Here is a 26853-nt window from a genome sequence, read left to right as displayed (position 1 = left end):
GAAGTCAGAAACATAACAAATCCTGAGCGGGATCCACCCAACTAAACGTAGATGTCTCCAGCTCATCTCATCCTAAATTAGATCATCTGAATTAAGTCAGGAAAACCGCATCCTAAAAGCATCTGCTTCTCACCACCTACTGTAAAGGCAACAGATCTACAAAGAAGTTGACATCTGTACTTTTCACATCTGGAGTTTCAGCTCATGACTTAATTGAGGATCACACAAAGACCTTCTAGTGAGTTCAAACCACTAAGACTTTGTTTCTGGAAAACATAATTGTATGTATTTGGATCCTAATGATCCAAAAGCAGGGCACGGCTTCAGCATGGCCCAGCTGAAAAACGCAGGCATGGCACCCAAACTGGAGTACCCATGAGACAATATGCTACTCGGGAAAAACAGTTCAGTGTCAAAATAGATTTGAAATCATAGTGTTTCAGGTGAGTTTAATAAGCCCACTAGCCAACCAAAACACCTCCATCAGTTTCAAAATACTGAGGAATCAAGCTTCCAGCAAAAAAAAAAATCCAAGCCTCCAAAACAAGTTTAGCCATGTCTAAAACTAAATGCATAGGAACTTTAGTTGACTTGACATAAAGTGAATCCACTGTGGGAATATTAATACATAGAAGCTGTCCAGTTATTAAGAAAAACCCAAAGCGACTTAGTTAGAAAGGAGATAAAAGACTTGATGCCTCTGCAAACTTTTAGTGCTCGGAGTTAGAAACGGTTTCTAGTTAATCAGCAATAATGTAATACCTTGATTTAATGAAATGCACGTTTTATGCAAAAGTAAAGGAATGACTGGAGATCATATCAAGTAGTAATATAATAATTCAATATACGCTTGGAAAAACGAATAGGTGAGAAAAGTTAAGGCATGGAAAGCATGCTTAAGTGATGGCTTTTTGTAGCTTGATTATTTCATCCTGAGGTACTGCCTGGACGGAGAACCCTGTAAAGGGGTGAAAAGGGGCAAACTAAATAGCTGTAATTATAAACAAATGTCAAAGGCTGAAGAATGTCTCTCTCACTCCTCTGCTTAGAAACAATAGACACAGTTCTGATTTTAATAATAAAGAGACAGCAACTTACCCCTTGCTTTGCTTCTGTTTGGCAGAAACGCAATTTTGTGGTGAGAATTACAGAGTAGCTGCTCATTTGGGCAGCATTTGTAAAGTAACAAATATTCAATTGGTTTCTAACTAATCTCAGTCTAATGTACCAGCCAATAGTTATTATTACAAAAAATACCTCTCCAAGGATAAGTGAGATGTAAAAATTCTCTTCATTAAGAGGCTAAAATAAAACTCACAAGCTGTTGTTTTTCTCAGGCGTGCAGACTGACTAATGGCATAAATCTTAGAAAAAAATAAACTGAATATTAATATACAATGAACAAATTAAACCCAGCTGAGTTCCTCCTCACTTTCAACTATACCTGTGTCCAAGTTCATGAGCGATAGTGAACGCCAACGGAAGGCCAGAATCTTCATTAATGTTACAGCTTCTGTGAGGTTGACACATGCCCGACAGATGAGACAAACCTAAGGTTTCACACGGACGATTCATGCCAGCACAAATGTCCTTCCTAGGAGTGCAACAAAGACTCGCCATTAAAAGAACTTAAAAGTAATTGTAGAACGTCCCTTAAGCTGGACGGTTAGTCTCTGTCTCATAAGGTATCGGTACGCTTCGCGTTATAAGCGAAATATAGGTTTCTTTAACGTTTTTACAAACTTACCTGTAACAATATGCACTGGTACTGCTATCACAGTACTACGCAGCTGTCGTTTAATGGACAATATTTATGTTGTGATAGTGCTTCAATATAAATGTTTATTCTCAACTCACCCAAGAAAACGCTTTAAAACCTCCACCTCTGACAGCTTTTTGATTATAGCACATTTGAAGTTTGCTAGTACATGCCTGATGGTGAATGACATGAAGAATTTCCTTTCTTCTAATTGTACACAAGGATTTATGGGAATCGGGAGGCTAGTTTTACCTCTAACAATCCTTTCTCAGCCTCTTTCATTTGCCATTAACTCTCCGAGCAGAATTTCCCCAAGCCTCCTGTTGCCTGTCTTCAGAAAACGCTTTTAAGAAAACTCTGCCTTCGTTTTCTCAGTCTGAGCAAGCCTCGCTTTGGGCATGGGACCCACAGGCAACTGATGTGCTGCTGCAGACACAGCCCCGGGCTACTGTAGCGCCAAAATCCCTGTAAGCTGTGACACCAACAGCTTCCTTCCTCCAGCAGCGGCCGTCTCCCTGAGGAAACCGGCAAATTCTGCTGCCTCGTTGCCAGGATTAAGTGACTGAGCTCAGGCAGAAACTAGGCCCTCTAGTCCAAAAAGATGTAGCTGCATGCCTTCTCGTCTGCTGCAGAGAAATGAAAGGAGCAGTACGCGTTTCGCCCCCCCCAGCAGGAAAAACCCTAACATCAACCCCAACATCCATAAGCTACCAAGGAGGAAACGAGGCCCTGTGAGGGTTAGGTCGGTTTTCCTCCTCCCAGTTCAGCTGGAGCAGGCCCAGGGGAGCAGAGCCTAATCCCAGGTGCTTCAGCTGGGGAACAGCCTACCGTGACAGAGTTTTCTCTTAGGGTAAATGGCTGATTTATTAAGCAAAGCAAGGATTTATAGCCTGCATACGAGCACTGCCAGGTGCAATGCATGTGCAGCCACTCAGGGGATGATGGACTGGCTATGTAATCTATCCGGGACCACTTAGCCAACCACACCTCACCTTTGCTCAAATTAATCGTTTTAAATTATTTATTTGGAGAGATAAACCACTCATCATTTTGAGATTTCTTTTTCTCATTCTCATTTTAATACTTGCTGACTCTCTTCTCTACTGTACCACTTTGGATTTTTTTTTTTTTTGGCCTGGTAGACTTTTTTAGCTGAAGACTTTTTTTGTGTGTGTTTGTTTAAAGGCCACAGACCTAGTCTTTTCTACTAGTTGGACTGGATCAATTTTTATGAACTCGTAAAACTTCTGTTTCATGCTCTGCCATAAACTCCTTGTGTAACCTCAGTCAACACCTTTAAGTTTTCTGTGCCTCAGGTCCTTACGCTAATTAAAAAGTATTTTGCCTCAGTTTAAATATAAGATCATGCAATATCTTCAAGTACCATTCATATCTAAAAATCATACAATTTAAAGCTTAAAAATAAACTGCAGTGTCTTCACAAAGTATACTTCCACTTTGAAGTGCACCTCAATATTATTGCAGGGTTTGTCATTATGGAACTAGTCACGTACATGCTAGATTGCTTTGGTATATTACCTCTATGATGAAGAAAGAAGTGACTAAACACTAAATGAGACAGGATCAAATGGGAAAAATGAGCTGAGGTCCTCAAATTGCTACTCCCTGGGGACATACAGATCTCAACTTCCTGACTAAGACACATCGCCAATAAAACACCCACATCCATACATAAAGCATGACATGTACTCTGAAACCAAATGAAAACCAGCCTTTTTAGAAGGTATAGCAGATCTAACCTTAACTACTTGCTTTTATATTGTAGCTCATGTACTCTGCCTGTTTTGAGTGCCATGCACACTAACAGTAGGTTATTTTTGTATTAACACTGCATTTCAGAAACAGCACGTCTTCATCAGGTAGGTCTCTTTACAGGGTTCAGTGCAGGATGAACTAAAAGATGATATGAGCCTATAAACAAAAAACATCAGCAAAAGGAACGCAATTGAACAAGAGTCAGCTACTCATCTGCCGAACTGCTATCACACCTGGTTAGGAGGACGGCCACGTCATGGTGTGCAGGGTTGACATCACTCTTGGGGTTGACGCTCTTTTGCCATTTGCAGAAGCTGGCTAACGTCTTATCAGCATGGTGAACTATCTTCAAGCCTCGCTAATGGGAAATGAAGGAAAATATTATTGTAAATACCACGCTGCATTGCAATAACATGTCAGTGACGTTAGCTGTGAAGCTGGGTAAAGTCACTGAAATGCAATTGATTACAGTTCTGCCTGAAGCTAGAGCCATCACTAGGAGCAATGACATCTATTTATCTAATATCTTTAATAATAAGTTAAAAATTTGTTATCTTTGTAACTGGTGTTGCTAAAGAAAAAAAAAAGGCAGAAATTCGTATTTTTTTGGTAAGCGAGCTTCATAAAACCCAAAACTGAACTGAAAATGTCCAACAAAAATATTTTCTCTTTAAAGCAAGTTTTCCTCTTGGTGTAAAGAAGGTAAAAATGAATTAGCGTTTGACTTCATGTTCACGTTTGTCACTCAGTGCTGAACAAAATCTCAGAGGGAACAATTTACACGTTTAAGGGTGTACTTCTTCCACATTATTTCTCAAATGCAAAAAGAAACAATGCAGTCACAGATGTTTCTTCCCCATCTTACGATTATATAGTATACATTCAAGTTACAGAAATGTCTTCTGCAATACAAAGTATGCAAAATAAATTCATCCAAAAGCATATTTTCTTACTTCTGGCTCTGACATCCATTACATCTTCCCTCGGTTTATTTAAGTAAAGTAAAATTTTAACAAAGCATCTAAATAACATAGATACCAGATATTCATTTTCAGAAGCATCTTAAAACCAGATTTTTAAAGACGCCACCACTGTTGCTTCCAACACTGCCACGCTCAGCTCCTCAGGAATCCATTGTTCATTTTCAAGACTGCTACAGAAACTTAGCAACTACATTTTATTAAAGGACGCCGTGAACTTAAGATCCTAATTGTCCTGTTAGAAAACAAACTACATTTTTTTGCCTGCATATCCTTACATAGAGGACTAAGTCTGTAAATTAGGCTCTGTTCTAATAATTATTCCACAAGGCATAGCTTGCCTCCATAGCTTGGTTCACTGCCTTCAATAGCTTTGGGTCCATTTGGCTTGTGATCTTAAACCATGAGCCACTGAGAACAATCCCCTTTTTGTGCTTCTGCAGTTAAAGGAGGCTACGTAAGGCACAGTATTTTTAAAATTACTAGTAAAACGACAACAATCTGTACGTATTTAAGCATGAAGCACAATATTTGAGAGTGAAAGACATAGCAAATCACTAATATGTGGTTAGTTTAGAGCAATTAGCGTCCACTTAGTCCTTGTTTCGGAGTTCTGAAAAAGATCTGCAGAGGAAAACACGTGCTGCAGCTGCACAATAATAGATTTACTTCTTCAGAGACCTGTGCACACCCTAGCATTATACTTTATGAACACAATTCAGGTAGTGCTGGGTGATTAAACTGTGAGTGACGACACATTAACTTCTGTTTCTCATCTAGTCTTCCTCATCAGCCCATGTTCTTTTGACACTGGGGAGATTCCATTTCCCCGTTCCTAATCATCGTATTTTAATTGCATTTTCCTTGGGGATTTTATGTAGAAATATCTAAAGTCATGAGCTAAATGTTATGCTATCCAAGGTAGCATTTATCCTAAAAACAGACATGCTAAAGTCAACAGATTAATAGAAGAGTCAAATGAACAAATTATTTCAAGCAAATAAACCCTCCTCACCCTAATTATACCTCAATGCACTGAAATCCCAAGTTTCTTCACTGACATTTTGAGGAAAACAAAAACCTTACCTCTTCCTCCTCAAAGAGGATGAGCCGGACCAGCACAATGTGAATTGCATTGCCAATGCTTGGATCATGGAACAGCCCTGTGACCTGTGCCAGAGCCAGGAGGTATGAGATTAACTGAATCCTCTAGAGTAGAACAGAACTTCAGAGAGAAAATATGAGATTTACTTGAAGCTCACTGTCCACCTTTGAGTGTCGGGGTTTTCTTTGTTTGGTTTTATCCTCAACACACTTCACTGAACGTTTACTGAAATGCAACAAATGTTACAAACTATTGCAATAGGCAGCTCTGCCAAATGAGTGAAGATACAGGATTTGGCAGAAGTTGCTAATTTAAGGAGCAAAAGCAGAGACTTCCACATCCAAGATTATTTTACGTCCACTTCTCTGGTAGAAGAACTCAATACCTTTGGGTCTGCATTCCTGACTGTCACTTCAGAGTTCTTGACTAATATCAGCAGAAAAGAAAGCAACATCTACCATCACTCAACACTAACGGAGAGGTCCACTCAGGGTGCAAAAGAGCAGCATATCAAATCTTCATGTTTTGACTTGATAAGCAGCAGCTTCTGCCACAGCAAAGCAAAAGGAAGTCAGTATTAAGCAAAAGGTTATCAGTTAAATGATGGATACAGTCGTGTTCTCACAGCACAGAAGAGGATGCAAAGAGGAAAAGGAAAGATAATGAATCCACACAAAAAAAGAGCAAAACATTAAGACAAGAATTGAACTCAACAAAAGCTTATCTCAAATGAAATACAGTAATATTGTAGCGATGTCAAACTAGGCAGGAAAAAGGGAAACCAGAAAAGGAGATAGCCAGAATCTCGCTGTATGAAATAGCTCACACATCACAAGAAATACGAACAGATAAAATAGACTGTGTTTGTGTTTTGGAGAAGACCATTAAAGGAAGCATTACCGAGACAAAGTGGAAATTCTGCTTTTGAGTCCCACGGTCTGACTTAGATATGAGCCTTTTTCACTTAGATATGGGTTTTTTCATGGTATTAGACTGGAAATTGAATCACTGTGGGTAACCTTAACATCTCGGGTACAGATTGCAGAGAAAATGGTAATACCTGTTCCTGAGTCTGAGAATGATAAGGTTTTATTCCACGTACTGTCCCGGCATGGACAAAACCTTACGCAGTCAAATCAGCCTGGTGTTTGTTTGCTAAGGCTCATTGCCTCACTAGCTAGCCAGATGACTCAGCACATAGCCAGGCATATATTGTATAAACACAAGGGACAGATCAAATATCATGGCTAGAATTTACATTGTCATTTATTTCATAGATATAACATATGAGTAAGATGAGAAGGACATAGGAGAAGATATCCTCAGCAGACTCTGCAAGGCTAATGCCTACTATGATATAAATAATAACATAAAACATGAGCTGTAGACAGCACCATGAAACGCTATTATTTTTCTTGGGTCAATATATTTTGGGACTTGCCACACAAGGACACATTAAAAATTAAACTTTTTTCTTTTAATGTGGACTTTATTAGAGGCAGGATACTGTACTGCTTGTCTGGGAAAAAAAGTAATTTTTCAAGTCTGCAATGGAAGTGACAGAAAGAAAATAATCATTTGAAAAAACCTGAGTATCAGTTATACAAGTAATCAAATCATTTTTGTTAGGTACCAAACTACATACTAATTGTCCCGGCTGAACTGTAATAAAAGCATATCTCTCTAAACTGAACTACCTTCATAATGCTAGAACAGAACTCAAAATTACTACAATTTCCAGGGGGCTCTGGGGTGCCTCTCATTTGCAGACAGGCAAAAGAATTCCTATGCTTAAAATCATAGCACTTCTCTACTATTACAACTGCTAAACCTAAATCATCAACGAGAGCAGGCTGCAAGGGAGGCAGGAGATTCAAAAACAGTAATTTCAGTGGAATGAAAATTAGCGCTGGAATTTATAGCTATGTAATACAGTCCTCATGACTAAGAATTGTAAAAGCTACTCTCACACTTAAAATCCACAGAGGAAAATCATATTCATGCAAAATAAAAAGAAAAATAAAGAGGCTTAAAAGATAGTTTTAATGAAAATATATGAAAGATATTCTATTTCTTTCAGTGAACCAGCGTCACAGAACCAATGTCACAGATGTTTCAGGGTGATTAGTAACATAAATTAAAGTTAGCTTCACTCATCTAACAAAAAAAAAAGAAAACACTGTATATACCATATTCATTATGGTGAGGATATACGATTCCACATGGTCACTTCCATGATATTCAACCATCTTACTGTCTGCAACTACAAGCGTCTCCACCCATCGTTCCTTGCTGACAGAGCGCCGAGAAACCTTTCTGACAGCCATGTGATTTCGTTCCCATCTCTCCCTCTGACGCTCTTGGTTTTGGAAAAAGCTGAAGGTATCTGGAAAGGTAACAAGCAACATAGATTTCAAAACATTTTCAAGCCTGATTTATGTTCTAAGTTTATGGCTGTACTAATTGTAGATAGAATGGCAGCATTGCAAAATCATGGGACAGTTGAGTTCGCTGGACCACGAGCTGGAAGGGACTTCTGGCTGACACCTACCTGATCTGCTCAAAGCAGGACCAACTACAAAGTGCTATCAGCAGGCGGAGGGCTCTCCCCAGTAAAGTGCTGAGCATCTCCAAGGATGGACTAAACAGGGCTCTAAAATATGTATCCAAGAGCTACCCTCACTCAAAAGACCAGAGATTAAGATGCTAGACACAGAACTAAGCTAAACAAAAACAACAACAAAAACAAACAACGATAACAAATTGAGGATGCCTTTTTCAAGGAATTTCTGCTCTGCTTTGGTTCAGAACTTTCTAACAAAACTAGTTCATAGTTTCAGATAAGGGATACACTTTTTCCACATGCCACTCTTATTCTCAATGGTACAGTAAATTAAGCTAAGTACATGCCATTTGTTCTGTGCATGGAAAATATCACCACAGAATCCCCGAAGAGCAACAACGCTTCACCAGCAGATGTCATCTAAATACCAAGGAGGCATACGGCTACAGGTTCCTCAGCCATGTGTGTCATGTTGTCTGACTGACAGGTGAGAAACTTCCTGCTTCCACTGTAGTTTTGGGATCTATGCATCTAAATCCTTTCAGAAAGTGCTCTTTGCTCCCTAAAATTGCTAGCAACCGTGTACTACGCTCAGTGGGGCTAATTACTCTCCCTTCACTCTAGCTTTGAGTGCCTGCTGGCTGTGTTAATAGGAAAATACTGGGAATGTAAATACACCTAGGCCTGAAAAGGAGGTGAGAGATGCCGTTCAACAGCAACTAGTTGCATTTTTCCAGCCAGGAAGCCAGAGAAATACTTATGTGGGTACCGGGATTCCCCGAGTCCTAGGAAGGAACGGGAATGCTTGCTATTTTGACAGATATTGCAGAAGTCCTTTGGCATCTCCTTTGCTGAATAGGATGTCTTTACTGTAGACTGCACATCTGTTGGCTGGGAGGTTGGCTCCTGCCTCAAAGTGCTCACAGCCTGTTCAGCATCACCTGCACCTCCCAACACTACAGAGCAGCAGGGTACAGTTATCCAGCATCACCTCCATCTTCCAGCACCAGTGAGCGCTGAGGGACCGTTACCCAGACCACTCTTCCCTTGATGGATGGATGACTTGGCAGCTAGATTTCAAACTCCTGGGTTCACACCAGCAGATGATGTTACACTTGTGTCATGAATGCACTGTTTGCACTTTAGAAGACCTAACTACGTTCAGCCAGAAGGTATCACGAGGGATTAAGCATCTACAACATGTGGCACCATTTGACTATTAATGATGTGTACAACACATCTGTTAGCATAAAAGGTGCTTGGTATCTTGGCTTATAGTACACATCCAGCAGGGGATGCACAGGTCTTTAGAAATGGGCTTTCTGAGGTCATTCTGAAAGTTGCCTAGAAAAATAAATGCTGGTACTGATAATACATCATAAAATTGGAATATGCCATTTTAATAATCAAAACTACAGCAGCTACATCACTCCCATTTAGAACTGAGCTGCAATACACAAGTGTGCATTACACAACCGCTCCATTAGTTAACACACATTATTACCAGTTAGCATTGCCCTGCAGCACCATTTAAAGACTTCAGATAGCACCAGGCACCTAGCACTGAGAAGCACACAAACATACAGTTACCCCAACCTGGTTCATTCTAGTAAACGGAAATCTCTACCTCCTTAGATAGCCTTTCAAAGTATACTGTACCAAGCTGAATTAATATACTATGCAGGATGTCAGTGTTCCATATTGTGGATCCAGAATATAATAAATTAATAAATAATAGCTGTAAGTAAATTTCCTTTTTTTGTGTAAACCGGTGTTTGCATTTTAAAAGATGATTAATGTTCTACTTGGACACAAACAGTAAGATTTTTGACCTTCTTGAGAAGGCAAACAGTATAAAAATTGACTGAATGTAAGAGAAGTCTGAATAACATAAACATTCAAATAAACCCGTAAGCTTCTATTTTTACTATCTATACACTGTAACAATAAAAGCATAACTATATTGATTTCCCTTGTGATTACCAACCCAAATCATTTGTCATTGTCAACCGATGCACTAACACAGACTGTATCTGTAGATACGTCAACTAGTAAAGAAGTTAGTCGATGAAGAAAGTTCCCTTCCCACCAAGCCAAGGAACACAACGAGAGGCTTGCATCTTTGTATCTTAATCCTGAAGAATGAGCTGCATGGAAAACTAGCTCCTTTTACATATAGGACATATTTTGCTGTATAAGAAAAAAAATTCTTTTTTTTTTTCATTTTTGTTTTTTCAAGGGTAGAAGAATGGTCTACCACTGCTATAACTCCCAAGGCAACCCCACAAAGCCAGGCTGCAGCAACACTCCTGCTGTCACCCCCAAGCTTCTCCAGTTATCTTAATAGTTGCCTCTATCAGGCATTCATTGCTGCATTCATTGCTCCGTTTTGTATGTTCGTGTGGCTTTCAACCTTTTTTTTTTTTTTTTTTAAATGAAGTGCAGTTTTCAGTATCTAAGTATAAAACACCTTGAAAAAACCAAAGAAAAACCTTCTATACAGCTACCTGAACAGAAGATTTCGGTCAGGCTGCTAGCTAAGTGATTTGTTTCCAGCCAAAGGAAACATCACATCGGCTGTCGAGCTTGTATTTGCATCTAACAAGGAGTTTTGCTTATTGTTGGGACAGGTGATAGCTCTGTACCCACCCAAGGGAGATAAAAATATTTAAAGCCAGTCAGACTGCAGCAGTGAACAACCCTCAGGGAAAAGCGTGGAGAAGTAACATCCCAGTTAAGTATGAGGCTATGAATTGCTGCAAAACCTCAGAAGCTCTAGACCTGAGTTGTGAAAATGAACGCCAGGGAACAAGAGGGTGCCTCAGACAAAACTCTCTCCTCAGTGATGATCCCTTCCAGTGCAGGCACTACCCACAACAAGGGACTCACCTAAGGACTGAATTGCAGCCATTATAAAGTGTGGTTCTATTTCTGCTGTTACTCCTCCACAAATGATAGGTGCTTTATTAAGCTTTTCATTCTGAAGCAAAATAAACTCACTTTCTTTTAACCTTAAATTAGTGAAGTGTTGCAAATGATTTCTGCTTAGCTGATAAGTTACAGGCTCTCTGTTCTCCAGGAACGGAAACCCTGACCTGAAGCCTGGACCTGAAGTCCAGGACTAGCCAAGAGAGAAAGACTTCTTCCCCACATCCTTCCATGATAAATGCTGACCAGAGAATATTCCACAAGAAGAAGAGAGAAAATACCTGAACCCTGAGGGTTTCTGTGAATGTCTGAAAAAGAGATAAACTATAGGTATAGTTTTGGAATCAGTAGCAACAGAAACAAAGGTGGTGCTGAAAGGATACACAGGATAGTCCAAGACCAAGTAAAAAGTAGGTTGGTAAGGGACTCAGCTAATAAACTGCATGAAATTCAAGCAGAAGTATTCCATCTATTGTCAAAAAAAATTTTGCAGATATCAGGCTTTTTATTAAAAAATCTGATCCAGGCAAATAGGTCACATACAGTGTTACACAGGTCATATGTGATATCCAGCCATATCACTGAGTATCCAGCAGAAGTTGGAGTAGATGAAAAGATTTCATCAACTTCCAGTTAGAATTGGTTGAAAAATTTCAGCCAACAGTTTTGTTTTCTTAATAACCCAAAGTCCAAATTTTTTTTTTTTTTACTGAAAAATAAAGAATGTCCCTGACACTATTCATAAAAATGCCATCTCTCTAACTCAACATACAGTACCCTTAACTCTTGGTTACAAAGAAGGATTTTTGTTATCTGTAAGCCAAAACTGTGTGTGAAAAATAGTAGCATAACAACTTCTACAGCACAGGTTAATGATGCATAGCTTTTATGTAGGAAAGTTACATCCTCTCTTTTAGTAAATCAACTTAATTTGTCATTAGATGACAACAGAATTATATCATTATTTTATTAGCTCCTCTAAAGAAAGAGCTTTCTAATCTTTAAACAGCAACATTGATAGCTTCACTATAAAAAACACTTAAATTCTTCCATTTGAACACTACATCTGCTCAGAATTTTGCTTGATTGGAGGTTTTTTGTACAATTGGGGTATTTTTTTTTCCCCTCCAAAGCCCCTTAAAGAACAGGTATGTCTAACCTCACTTAAAGGCACTCTATAGAATCTCCCTTTCAAAGCTCTTTTTCACCTCTATTTCCTGCAGATATTGCTCATAGAATAATGCAAGCAGCATACAGTGCAAGGCAAGGAGACCTCAAGGTGATAACTTCACAGAGCCACTTTCAATACCTTTGAAGAAACAGAGGGCACTTTAAAGAGGCAAGGTAAAAATGTCTGTAAATTCCCAGGAGGAGAGAGTGAAGCCTATGTCTGAAGACTGTCAGACATAATACAATAGCATGGATTTATATCTTCGCTTTCTATCCTCATCTCCTTTCTCCTTGTGCAAGAGCTCTTTCATTTTTACCACTCCATATTATTCACAGTCAAAATGCTAGCTCTCCAGATGCAAGGTATGAAAAATGCTAGGGATACTAGAATAATAAATCCCACACTGTTCAGGAGCTTTTGCATCATGGTTATTCTCATAACCCTCACTCCTTGAATTTTTTCCTAAAAATCCATAAACATGCAGATCATAGTTTTGGAGAAGTAGCGAGTTATTCAAAGAGTCAGTAAGCATTGCAACCCAGTCACTGTATAATGGGACAGGAATAAACATGAAATCATCACTAATAACAGAGATTAACCTAGCGCTAAAAGGAATACAGAAGACAGTCCAGCTGTAGACTAAATAAAGGAAAGGCTGAGGAGTGACTCAGCTAATAAAAATTATGACAAAAGAAATCAGCACAGTTTTATGAAAAGTGAACATTATCCAATAACCTTTGAGTTAGATCTAATAAAGGTCTTGGGAACGTCCAAGGAAAGTGCTCTAGCCACCACGCTTCTGGACAAAGAAGGCAGCTGTTGTTCTCCTCCTTCACTCATGTTTTGTGAAAGACAGCACGTTTGGCTCTAGGGTCTGCATCTCCATTTCTGACAGGGGTGATCCAAGGCAAGGTGCCTGTATCTTTGAAAGAGGTACAGGGTGAGACGGTAGAGGGTGAGACATACACCTGGTCAGCATTTTTCAGTGGCTAACTGAGGTAGCTCCCCAAATGGCACACTGTTTTTTTGTGGTTTTAACCCATAAACAGTAACCTTCCCCATCTCTACAGGGAGAAGAGGTGCCTACGTCAGCACAGGCTTCTGCCCAGCCCTTCCAGTCTGGTAAGCCCTGTACCAAAATGCCACTAAGGCCAGGAGCCACGTACCCTGAAAGCACAGGGCTGCAGGAGCTGGTGGCAGACAGATGACACCAGGTCCCCCTCAGTGCTCCAACAGCCAGGGCTGGGAAGACCACGCATCTCGTTCCTGACAGGGCTAGTAAGGAGAGCCTCTATGGCCACGGCTGCCTCTCCTCGTCCCATGGCCAACAACAATTCAGATTGCTGCTGGTCTATGCAGCCAGCAGCCTGCACAGACTCTTGCCCACGCTGAGCCAGCAGGCACAGCATAGGATTTGGGTTGAACTGTCCAAGACTCCGTGCAGCTCCAACATCAGAGGTCTGTCTCCTGCCTTCTAGGCAGGAAGGCAGCAATATTTATAAAAACCTACCCTTTCCTATGACCATCTGCAATACTGGTGAGCTGGTATATTTGGTCAACAAATTCCTAGCTTGCTCTGTTCTAAAATGCAGCAGACTGGTAGCTAGCAACATATGTTGTCTTGAGCTGCACCGTATCACTGCTCTAACATCTGAGTTACTGTAAGAACTTCCTACTAATATACAAACTCAGAAAAGCAAGTAAAATAAGTGAACTCTTTCGCCTTTTCTAGCTCTCTGCTGAAAAAAATAAGGCAGAATAAAGGCAAGTTTGAATGCTAATAGTATAAGAGTAAGGACTCATACAGTACACAGAAAAGCTGTTGTAAAACAAGGAAGAAAGAATGTAAATTTAAAAACAGAACAGGTATCCAAATCAGCTCCTTTTGAACATTTCTGAACGGACTAAGCTAAATCACACAAATGCTTTCTGAACATCAAACAACAGTGTTCACACAGGGAACTATTACAGCTATTTAATCACATATTTCCCCATGTTGACAAGCCCCAAGACCAACAAAGACCACTCCATGAAGACTCAACAAAACCCCATGAAGACTCAACAGAAATAAACACAGAGAAAGAAAACTTGCATCTCTGCAAGCTTTGTTTAACATCAACATTCCTGCTGTCAAAAATATGAAGTATCAAGCAGTGGAGTCACTCTATGTAGAATGAAGCTAAAATTGGATCTTTGATGACTGATGCACTGAATCAGATGCTGCTGACAAGCATCTGCTGCTCATTACGACATAGGCTGGAAGGACAGAACTATAAATGTCCTGAGCCACTGGCATCAGGAGGTGTACAGAGAACAACGTAGTGGGAAACATCTATATCTAGAGCTGCCTGCGTATGTTTTACAACTAAGATTTTCCTTCTGTCTGAATCTTCTACTTTTTTTTTTCCCCCCCCTCGGTGGTGAACTCAAGGCAAAACAATTCCAAATTCAAATTTTCAAATTTTCTTGATGGAAAAAGCTTGCTCCCTCCTTCTTAACTCTAGCATTTTTTCTTGCCATAGTACCACACTATATATATATATATATATATATATATTTATTTATTTATTTATTTATATATATACTGCCCACATGAATACAAGACAGCCAGGATAGTTAAAAATGAAAAAGAATAGAAGCTGCAGGGTAAAATAATCTTACCTTTTCCTATCAGGAAAAGTAATGCTTTAAAAAAAAAAACAAACTTCTAACTAGTAAAAAGTAGTTGCTAATTAACAGGACATATGCAGCAGCTATAAAACCCAAAGACTTTGAAACTCCCTCCAAGCTGCAGTAGAGTATTACTGTAATAATTATGTGATAAGTATAGCTAGAAATAATCTGTGAATAAAAACAGCATGAAACATCAGATTGCCATCTTTCAGTTCAACAGAACTTCACTAATCCTGATGGAACTGGTCGTATTTATGCACGTACTTAAGTCTCCGTAAGATTAGAGTTTCTCCACTAAGCATCTGGAAGACAAGAAGGTGATCAGGAGTAGTCAGCATGGATTCACCAAAGGGAAATCATGCTTGACCAATCTGATAGCCTTCTATGACAGAATGACTGGCTGGGTAGATGAGGGCAGAGCAGTGGATGTTGTCTTTCTGGACTTCAGCAAGGCTTTTGACACTGTCTCCCATCACATCCTCCTAGGTAAGCTCAGGAAGTGTGGGCTAGATGAGTGGACGGTGAGGTGGCTTGAGAACTGGCTGGATGGCCGAGCTCGGAGGGTTGTGGTGAATGGCGCAGAGTCAAGTTGGAGGCCTGTGGCTAGTGGTGTCCCCCAGGGGTCAGTCCTGGGCCCAGTCTTGTTCAATATATTCATCAATGACCTGGAGGAAGGGACAGAGTGCACCCTCAGCAAGTTTGCTGATGATACTAAACTGGGGGGAGAGGCTAACACACCAGAAGACTGTGCTGCCATTCAGAGGGACCTGGACAGGCTGGAGAGGTGGGCGGAGAGGAACCTCGTGAAGTTCCACAAAGGCAAGTGCAAGGTCCTGCACCTAGGCAGGAATAATCCCATGCACCAGTACAGGCTGGGGACTGACCTGTTGGAAAGTAGCTCTGCCGAGAAGGACCTGGGAGTGCTGGTGGACAACAAGTTAAACATGAGCCAGCAGTGTGCCTTTGTGGCCAAGAAGGCCAATGGGATCCTAGGGTGCATTAGGCAGAGTGTTGCCAGCAGGTCAAGGGAGGTGATCCTGCCCCTCTATTCAGCCCTGGTGAGGCCTCACCTGGAGTACTGTGTCCAGTTCTGGGCTCCCCAGGACAAGAGAGACATGGCCCTACTGGAGAGAGTCCAGCGGAGGGCTACCAAGATGATTAGAGGGCTGGAGCATCTCTCCTATGAAGAAAGACTGCAAGAGCTGGGCCTGTTCAGCCTGGAGAAGAGAAGATTGAGAGGCGATCTCATAAATGTGTACAAGTATCTGAAGGGGGAGTGTCAAGAGGATGAGGCCAGCCTCTTCTCCGTGGTGCCCAGCAACAGGACAAGAGGCAATGGGCAGAAACTGAACCACAGGAAGTTCCATCTGAACCTGAGGAAAAACTTCTTCACTGTGAGGGTGACAGAGCATTGGAACAGGTTGCCCAGAGAGGTGGTGGAGTCTCCTTCGCTGGAGATATTCAAAAGCCGTCTGGATGTGATCCTGGGCAATATGCTCTAGGAGACCCTGCTGGAGCAGGGAGGTTGGACTAGATGATCTCCAGAGGTCCCTTCCAACCTAAACGATTCTGTGATTCTGTGATCCATAACGTTAGCGTTTAATGTTTATTTTAGTGAACTCCTAAACTGCCTGTTTTGTGTCTGACTTCCCCTAGATATTAACATTTACAAGATGGTGAAGTATCTAGAAGCGGTGGATTAATTATTCCCTTCACATTTAGCGACCACACTTTGGTCAAGGCTGCACATAAGAGCAAAACACTTCAGGGACAACAAAAAACTATAGCTGCATAAGATGCGGCTTTATGACCACGTTATTCAATGTGGCTTGAACTTTCCATGTTCACTCACTTAGTAACTTTAGTGGCTGGCCCCTCTTGTTTTGCTGATTAATATTAATGTGATGGATTAGAAAAACAAGGCGACTTTTTCATGAATTCAATCCAGTACTTAGTAAATCAGCATTTGGAAATAATTTAATGTGCAGTACAACTCAGTTTTCACTTGATGGGAGAAGACAAGTATCTTCTAGAAAAGTATATTTCAATGCAAAGCAATCTTGTAAATTAAAAACTCCCAATAAATTATGTCAATGCCTTAATGTCTGTAACTATATAATTAAAGAATCATTGAAAGAAAAATTTAGATTGGGAGCTAATAGGATACAAATGAGAATTTAATCATATGGCCTTTATTAATATTTTGCTTCTTTTTATGCATCTGTAGGAAAATTCACTTGCATGAAATGAAGGCAAAAACTAAACGCGACATCTTCATGTAGATGGCTCCACGTTGTCAGGGCTGATCTGCTTTCCAATGGAAGTTAACCGAACAGCATCCACAAGTTCTTGAATCAGACCCCAAAAATTTCTACTAACGTTCCTTACGTTTCATTTGCGTTATAATGAATAAAAACAAACTGCTTATATGTGGTTGATTAGGCATCATTATGCTTGCTTAAGTCAGGAATAAGACTAACACTAAAAGGCTACAAGAAGAATCTTATTCTTGCAGCGTTCCTTAGGCTGGTACGCCGCAGCTAAGTATGTGTAGACGTTGCAGCATTCAGTGGTGGAAGAAAAGGTTGAAACTCTGGAAGGATGCATATTTTGCGGAATATCTTAGAGGCATAAACGGGAGGACAGTAATGAACTAGCTGTATCCAGAAATTGGGAGCATAGGTCTCTATTGTGCTCATTAGCTCTCTGAAGATACCCGAGTAGCAACCCAGGCATTTGCTACAGGGGTGCAAGAGGCATTTCAGAGGGGACTCTGCTTCCTGGGCTGCGATGAGCTTGTGTACTTAGAGGGGGGCTGGATGCTGTGCCACAGGGATAGAGGAGAGTTGCTCCTCTTGGAGAAAAGCCATTCGTCAGCTTATGCACATACGCTTACATTATATATAATTAAATTAACAACATTAACTAAATCTAAAACTCTGATGCACATTTGCAATCCTCTCTTTAAAAGAGTCACTGAACATAATCACAGCTGATTCAGGGATTTTAAGTAAACTGGTGCATTTCCCTCTGTAAACATTTTATTTCAGAAGCATTATGCGACTCCTCTTCCTCAGACACTGAATTCTGCATGAGACAGATATCTATCAAACTCCCAACAAGCATTTTGCTCTGCTCCCCAGCCAAAACATGAGCCGAGAGAGAAGAGAGGTGTCATAGTAGCATATCGCTGCCCTGAGGGCTTAAGCACGTGCTTCCCTCTGTACTGGTCCGTGCTCTAGCCAAGGTGCAAGCTTGCTGGGGTCTGACAAGGGACACAGCTGCAGAGCAGAACAGGAGGGTTTGGGATTCCCCTGGAGGGAAACCAGGAGACCTCCCTCCCACTTCTACTCTTGCTCAACTCTCTGCAAACAGCTTCAGCTTTCCCTGCCTGCCTTGGAGGACTGCCTGCTTCTCCATACATCCAGCGTTCCCACACTGTTTTCTTCAAACTTGCAACCACTGAGTAAGGACTTCCTCCACACCAAAACACCCTCCCTGCACACACAGATTCTTCACAAAATCCTGCACAAAATCCTGGTTTTATGGCACAAAATTGCCATAAAACCAACATGCCCAGCACTGACGTTTTTGCTTATTTATATTCCCCTGTACAGGAGAATCGGAACAAACATGGGGGGATTTGAAAGCCTCCCTTTTTTGCTCCTCTAGGATGCCAAGATTCAACCCACACTTCACACAGGAACTCCTATCTGACTCATTATCATTTCCCTTCAGTAAATATAGCAAAAATAGCCACTTGCTTCCCTCTGCACTTAGAAACGGTACAGAAGCAGCTGGGATCAGCTGCTCCTGCCTCCTCTGGCAGAGGGATGGGAAGTGAGAGGCAAGCACAGACCGGCAGCAGGGAAGCGCCACTGCTGCTGCAGTTACCCAGCCTGCCGGGTGGTCCCAAAAGAGGACGCAGCCTCCCTGTGGGCTGCGACCTTGCTCCAGCTCATACTTTCAGCCTCATAAAGAAACCTCCAAGATAGCAACTAATGAATCTCAGCAGTTTGGTTTGCAACTGTTCGTGAAAAGCCTGGCTGTCGAACTAAAGCTATTTCACATCACCCACCTTTGCCTGCCTGCTTGGCCAAATCTCTGCATTCCTCTTCCCCAGCTTCCCCTCCTGAAGACCCGAACCGCACCCTTCACTGAGTGTGACTCAGCTGCAGCTCCCGTGAGAGACCTGATGAGTCCCTAACCTCTCACACCATTTTTATGGCCTACTCTTGCTCTCAGCTGTTGGCACGTGCCCTCTTGACTCCCTCCATCCTGCTTTGCTCTGGGTCAAAGACAGCTCACAAAGTGCTCCTCAGCTAATCTCCCAGGAAGCTCCACATCTTCAAAGCATTCAAAAACCAGAAAACAGACAGTTGTGCCTTTCAGACCTTCTTTGACCTTGCAAATTAATAAGCTACTTAGCTAGAAAGTTAAATCATGCAGAGATTTTTTTCAGCTGTGAGCCAGCATTTGCATTGCTTTATAGGTGGTAAATTTTGTCAGTTTTATTTGTGACATGAACATTACAAAACACAAGACTCAAGGTTATGACTCTGGGTTAAAAGCTTGAGCCGGTATCTACCAGGTCTTCGGGGAACCATGCAATGAATCACTTCAGTGCACATAATGGAACAGGATACACTTCCATATACATGGACAGGCTGAGGACAGAACAGACTCCAGGAATATTTAGTGACCCAAACATGTTCTCTAAGTTGCATCAAAACTGCTTAGGTCACCAATGAGTACATGAGCTCTATCTCCCTCAACTGTCCCAAATGCATGGGGGACATCCCAGTGGGTACTCTGTATGAATGCATCTCTATATATTGAGTCTCTATAGGAAAACTAACAGCTACTGAGTCATTGCTTTGAGGAAGCCTCTCATAGTTAACTAAGCAGTTTCATTTCTCAGTATAAATTTTGCTGTCATGAGGAGGCCTCCCAGTCTATACAGGCTCTGTAAAGAAACAGAAATTTAAATAGTATTCTGTATTAACTGACTCTCACTAGCTTCTCCATCACCTTATCTGTTTAAAAGACTGAGCAAATTTGTTCTTCCCTTTTCATTATTTCCCTTGACTTCTGGAAGTTGAAGTCAAGTCTTCCCTTCTCCGCTGTAATTACTAGGAAGAGTAATTTTGCACAGTTCTTTGCACTTGGGTAATATTACCAGAGCACTGGACATCCGTTTTATGACTGCTTATCCCATTGCTTTGTATACATGCCGATTATTTTCAAGAGCACCTTAAAAGACATTACTTTTGACTTCTCTTTATAATTCCAGTACTTGCTTCATTCACTCAGACAAAAGAGAACAAACACTGACGGCATTTGTGTGTTAGCAGAACGCAAACAACGTGGCAAGAGGTTAAACTCAGCAGTGACGTCCACTATGGTCTTAACTACTCATGCTGATCCCCTTCAGTTCAAGCATTTCTGAAGTCTTCTACAGTATTTTTTTTTTTAAACCACTGATGATCCATGAGGTAGCTACAAAACAGTCCAAAAAACCTAACATTTCTACACGTGAGCAAGCCAATAACATAAGAACATGATCACTCGAAGCTTAGCCTACTTTTTATATGGATATCATTTATTTGATATGTACAAAACAGTCAACATTTTCTTACCCAAACCAATTGATCCTGCAACTAAAAAAAGGCTCAAAAACACTATTAGCAGTTAGTAACGGCTAGCACTCTTGATTTGCTATGTATTAGCATGGAGAGTTTTTGTCAAAATATTATTACAGTGTTCATTTCTGATATTACTACAATGTTTAATTGGTTGTCTTTCCTGTTGTAGAGCCAAATGACAAAGAAAATGCTACTCTTGCTTATGGATAACATCCAGAATTGCATGACATTTTTCAGTTTGCTACTTTTGTCACCAACAATAAAGATCCAGGTCAATGAAAACTATTCACAAATTAGTGGTGATTCCATAAAACTGATTCAAAGACGCACCATAAAAACCAAATGTTTCACTTCAACATTTTCAAAATGAGACTTTTTGATTTTTCTTAAATTATGTAACCATCTTCAGACTGAATACAGTTCATAAAGAACATAAAATACGTTTTATGTTCATATAGAACATAAAAACTATGTTTCATTTAAGCCTAAGAATTGAAAATGGTTCATTTGAGCCTGAACAAAACACTTTTAAACCTGAAACAATTTTCCAATTGTGCTTGTGTTTTTCGCCACAAAATATCATGTTTCAGAGTGCCTCCCAACATACCTGTCATTTCCCCCTTATACTCAAATCCCTCTTGGTTTCCAGTTTGACCAATGAGCCGAACTTTTTTTTTTTTTTTTAAATAAAAACAACCCCCTGGTCAAACCTCAGTAGCTGCAAGCAAAAATCACTGCAGAAAGCTTGCTTCTGCATTTCAATCACGGAGAGACAGTCCTTATTCACTCCGACCTTTTATATTTTGGAATAGCGAAGAACTCCGCCACTCCGACAGAGTGGCCCTATTCCCACCTGAACCTCAGCTAGGAAACACCAACACCTTTGGCTTTCTGTGAATGGTATCTTTACCCTTCTAAGCCATCTCTGTCAGCAGATCTCAGCAGCCTCACTGCCCCAGGTGAGATGCTCCTGCCAGGGCACAGAACATGTACCACTGACTTGGTTCCTCTCCGGATGACCTGCTCTTTCTGTATCAAGGATATATAAAGCCGCTCCTGCAGCTTCATGGCACAAAACAGCACTCCATACTCTTAAGCCTACTCCTTCTCACCGAAAAAAGGATAAAATGAGAGCTTGCCCTATCAGGCTGTAAACTGTACAGCTCTGCCTACCTCCAGCAAATTAAGCAGGGCAGGGAACGCGCCCAGGCGCTGGAAGTTGTTTGCCCACCCTATTAACAGGGACAGTCCCTGCCACGGCTTCAGCTGGGGCCGACAAGCACGCTCTCAAACAGTTCCCAAGCATGGTACAGGAGGGGACACAGGCCAGGAATCCTTCTCTGTAGTCGGGATGTGGCCACTCTGTTTTGGAGGCTTTAGGAGCGAATTTAACATATGGACACAGACTGTTCTGTGCCACTTGGCTGCAAAGCCAAAGAGCGCAGACATACTTCATTTATTAGCACAACTGTGGTCTCACTGTGTAACAACAGCAGTTGGCACAATTATCTGCAGAGCTGCAGTACAAGAGTAAAAGCCAGCTCAGCGCTTACCTGACGGATAAAGAGAGATACCATAAAACACACTACCAAGTATTTGGAATCCCACTGGCATCTCTTAAAAAAAAAAAAAAAAAAAAAAAAAGCTTGCCTTTGTGGCTCTCCTATATATTTGAAATGTAAGGTTTTAGCAACACATTTTGGCACTGCGTAACATTTCTAGCGTAATTTTATCGTTCAGGTACTCAAGTTTGTTTACATTTCTAAGAAATAACAGTTTATTTCAGCTTTCAAAATGTCTTGCTTTAACCGGGCCACGCTTCAACTTTTCTTCTTCAAGATGTTCAACGGAGAGGTTACTAGATACCTCACATGCATGGGAATTAGGGAACTTAACTGAAATCAACCCAACCGGCACCTCTGTGCTCTGCCAGTGCCACCACGTAAGCCTTTGCTGGACTGCAACAGGACAGATCCACCTACCTTAACTTTTCCAGATGTGAAAGTCATCCAAGCGTTAGGCTAAAAATATCTTTTCAAGACTGGATTTCAGAGACTTCTCCAGCTGTAACATGACAGTCACTTTATAAAACATTAGACAGGAACCGAATTCCTGTCCAAGGATGAAACAGGTCAGAATTTTAAAACAACAACAAACAAAAATCGGCTCTAGACAGATGTTTGGCTCAGTATTGGAGAACTGACTGATTCAGGAAATAATTTGACCCCTGTGTTCCAAGTAACTAAGTAAAAATGTATGAGAATGCATTTATTTATATAAATTAATGAAGTATCTGCTAAAATACACATGAGATCGTTCCACTGAGCACTGACAACAAGGATTTCCTGGTTTTATAACTAATAGTTTTTAAACTGAGCCTTAGCTGCCTTGAAATCCTGATTTTTAGTATGAAAGAACAGGAGAATACTAACAAAATATTCTGTACTACATTTCCCTTTTTTCTACATCTTAGCTTAACTCCCTGCTAAAGAAGAAGAGAGAATCACATTTTTTCAAAAATTCCCAGAAAATATCCCCAAATTTTAAATCAGCAGTAGAATTACTACAAGCAGTACTCACAAAGACAATGCACCATTCAAAACGTTAGCAAAACACCCAGGGAGGAAAAAGAAAAAATTCAAAAATACTCTAAAACCCAACATCAAGTGTTTGGATTATCACTGCTAACTTTTAAAGACAACTTTTTCAATCACCCAAGGAATTCAATAGAAGGTCTGTAAGCCTTCCGTACCTCAATTGCCAGGCTTTGTTGTAAGGTTTGAGCGCTACATTTTGACATTGCATTTAGCCCATGCAGGTAAATGCATTCCTTTTCTCCCCCCACCCCCCTCCCAGAAACAATTTCTCACAGTTAAGAGACAGCATGCGCTAACAGGACTGGAAAAGACTTTCAGATCTTAAAAAGCAAGGCAGCATAGCAGTCCTTTCCAAATGCTCCACAACCCTGTTAGCAAACAGCAGGTCTCCACAGCTAGCAATGTTCCAGTCTTTGGGCGAGGGACTGACTAGGGCCCTTGGCTGTTAGCAAAACAGAGGTGAAACTCCAATTCAGTATTTACATTAGCCGTTTTACGTGTTATCTCCGTTACTGGGAACTCTTCAGTGCTCCCATTCTACAAACTTTTTTTTTTTTTTCTTCTAATTCAGCTACAGGTAGGTTTACACTGAACAGAACAGAAATTACTGCAACATGCTATAGATGTGAATTGCTTGTAGCAGACTGGTTGAGACACCACAAAATTCAAATCATGCTGCCAATCCTGCTTGAGAGTCAAGGGAAAACTAGACTACGCTCAGAGACTACAGCTCAGCAGGGCCCCCAAAGCCATTCATTCACCGTAGCTTATGCATCCCCAGGCAGCCACTTCCACATCAGGGAAACTCAGCTCTGCCTCTGTCTTCTGGCGTCAAGCAGGGAGCTAAAAACTACCTTAAGTCCTGCAGCCCCAGCAGGAACTACTGCCTCAGTTCCTCTCCTCCTCCCAGGGGGTATAAAACCTACAGTAACAGATCACATGGCATGATTAGAGAATAAATAAAGCCGACTTGCACTTCCAAAATGAAGTGTATCCTAACACCCTCCCAGCAAATAACGTCTCAGCTGACACGGATGGCTTCACTTCTTCTCTGCCACTGCTCTTCCTTTCCCATTCTCCTCTCTGACAGGCTCAGATCGCCTAGAAATATGGCAGTAATGAAGTTGTTTCTCTAGCAAAAACCAACCCTTCGAGAAAATTTAGAAGCATCTCTAACACAGTGGTACCATTTCCCTTACTACAGTTCAGTTTTACTCTATAAAAATGTAGAAATGACAGATCAGCCTGAAGATGCCAATAGAGAATCACAGTCAGAAAGCACTTATCTGGACTAACAGAACAATAGGTAACGTTATTAACTTTATAATAGAACTAATTAGCCATTGTAACGGACCGCACAAATCCTGCTGTTTGTCTTCTAATGTTACTTTCGGGGGATTTAATTTTCAATCACTTTTTCCTTCCTTTCTCCAGTTTCACAAATTATGGGTAAACAGTGTTTTTTTCCAGACATCACTCAAAGCCACGATGACTGATTTCGATCATGAAGGGACAGTGAGGAGCAGGATGAGCAGTGAGCTATTATGGGGAAGCAAGGGTCAAAGCAGGAGAGAATGAGTAGATCCTATTCCTTTGCTCACTGGCCATTCTAGAAATATCCCAAATAGACAGATTCTTCCCTAAAATAATATAGCCTTTTGAATCTTTTTGGCACCATTGTAGGATGTGAGATTTGGAGGCAGAACAGAAGAGCGGACAGCCTTCGGTGACAGTTATCAAGTCAGTTAATTTCTGCACCTCATTTTTCCCATCTCTCAGTCTTCACGGACCTGTTTAAAGACCCTCATGCTGCAGACCTGCCACAGACACATAAACCCAGTTCTCATGAATTTGCCATCCGTCAGTAAGTGAACATTTCTGGCACAGCAATGTGCTACGCATTCAAAATAGCCCCAACAGTACATAAATAATTCCAGAAACTTGAATGGTTAAAAAAACAACAAAAAAAAACCCCTCAGTTTTAAATGTTTCAAAGATGCTCTGAGAAATGTAAACTACCACAACTACATTGATGTATGATGTCTTTCTTTTGAAAGAGAAATGGCTACTCACGGAATAGATCTTTGAAGTGGTAATTAGACTATCCCTTTTAATTAGTTTGGTTTAAGTTCAAATTCCAAAGGAGAACAAGAGAAAGAACATCTGAAATTAATCTTGAAATGAACAGTTATTATTTCAAAGCTTGATAGGATACCTTTTAGAAATGCTGCATATGCTGTAACCTCCCTGTCTCCGGGTTTTATACAAATGAGGTAATTTGGCCTCCTTCTGGACCAGCTGTTGTTTTTTCTCATTCCAGTTCTCAGTGAGGCTGCACTTCTGAGAAAACTCTACGTAACATTTAGCAGTCCCACCAGCGTGCTCAGAGGAAAAAACACAAGCCAGCACTTTCGAGAGGCCTCCTTGCTCTTGGCTGAGGCACAAGAACTTGTATTTCAGATAATGCTACTAGAGTAATAGAGCCTTCAAAACCTCAGCCCCAACCCTGCTATGCCAACAGCATGAGACCAGCTGTCCTAGGTGAGGACTCTCCTCTAAGCCTAGGCCTAATAAGGAGCTGCTAATGCAACGTTTTGCAAATCTCTGGCACATGCTGCTTTTAATATTTTCTCATCTTAAAAGCAGGTACCGATATCAAAAGTTTTCAATTTCATAACCTTTCCAAAAAAGACCATGGAGGCTTTCCTGCTCCGGTGCAGCACGCAAACTTTTCATTTTGCCTGATGAAGCCCCCAGGAGCAGAGGCACCCATGCACAGACACAAACGAACGCTCCCAACAACAGAGCGGGGACAGCCCGTCACCCAGAAACTCAGTTCTGCTAATGGGAAGCACTTAAAGGCCTTTGTGAACTGTAAGAAGGACCAAGCTGGGGAAAAACGGTTATGAAACTGAGGGGGCCAGGGCAGGTGGCTGACAGGGTCCTGACACCCCACACAAACGACCCTATTACAATATAACAGTCACGCGGGTGACTGCTGCCATTCTGAACCCTTCTTGAGTACCACCACACTTGCAAAGGATGTTTTTGGTTTTAGCCAGAGTTTTGAAAGTGACTTTTCCTTTTGAGCCCTGTTTCCTATCACTTGGGTTGTCAGAGGCATTATAACCTGTTTGATGTCATAATCAGGTTAATTTGCTTCCATTTTTCTCATGGATGGGATGGAGGTTCATCAGTGACAACAGAACAGGGCTATAATTAACTGGACTCCCTGGGGTTTGCTGCCTATAGAAAACTAGTCCAGAATCCTTCAGAGATGGGAGTCGGGGCTTCAACAGTAAAACGTCAGGGCATTTTAAAGAGTTTGCTTAGAAATGGATTCGAGCTGCGAAATCTACACTCCGGTGCAAAGAAAATAAAGTCAAGTCATGTTAACAGACTCAGCCTTTGTTATCTTGTAAATGACAATCTCAGCTCTCATCTGCAGAAAGTCCCTGGTTCTTCTTCTTTCCCAATAGCCTTGAAATTACAAAGGTATATAATGAATGGGACCAGACAGAGAAAAAAACAGGTGGGTTTCCGTGAAAGAAACATCCAGTTCAAACACATCATAAAGCAGTAAGAGTAATTCTAGTTTAAAGAGAGAAAAATATCCAAAAAAAATCATTTCACTAGGAGTATCTGAGAGTGGAGAT

The 26853-nt window shown here is 41.0% G+C and overlaps 1 protein-coding gene across 1 annotated transcript in view; it reads right to left on the bottom strand.

Moving 5' to 3' along the window:
* Positions 1 to 26853, bottom strand: part of LOC104147817 (A disintegrin and metalloproteinase with thrombospondin motifs 12) — a 167444-nt gene that overhangs the window by 62113 nt on the left and 78478 nt on the right. The window contains exons 4-7 of the mRNA XM_068928564.1: positions 7810 to 8006; positions 5602 to 5685; positions 3769 to 3893; positions 1445 to 1594 (exon numbers count right to left, since the gene is read on the bottom strand). Of these exons, the coding sequence (XP_068784665.1) occupies positions 1445 to 1594; positions 3769 to 3893; positions 5602 to 5685; positions 7810 to 8006 (556 nt within the window). The remainder of the gene's footprint in view (positions 1 to 1444; positions 1595 to 3768; positions 3894 to 5601; positions 5686 to 7809; positions 8007 to 26853) is intronic.

Source organism: Struthio camelus, chromosome Z (genome assembly GCF_040807025.1).
Source record: "Struthio camelus isolate bStrCam1 chromosome Z, bStrCam1.hap1, whole genome shotgun sequence".
NCBI lineage: Eukaryota > Metazoa > Chordata > Aves > Struthioniformes > Struthionidae > Struthio > Struthio camelus.
This window is presented reverse-complemented; position numbering and strand designations above follow the sequence as displayed.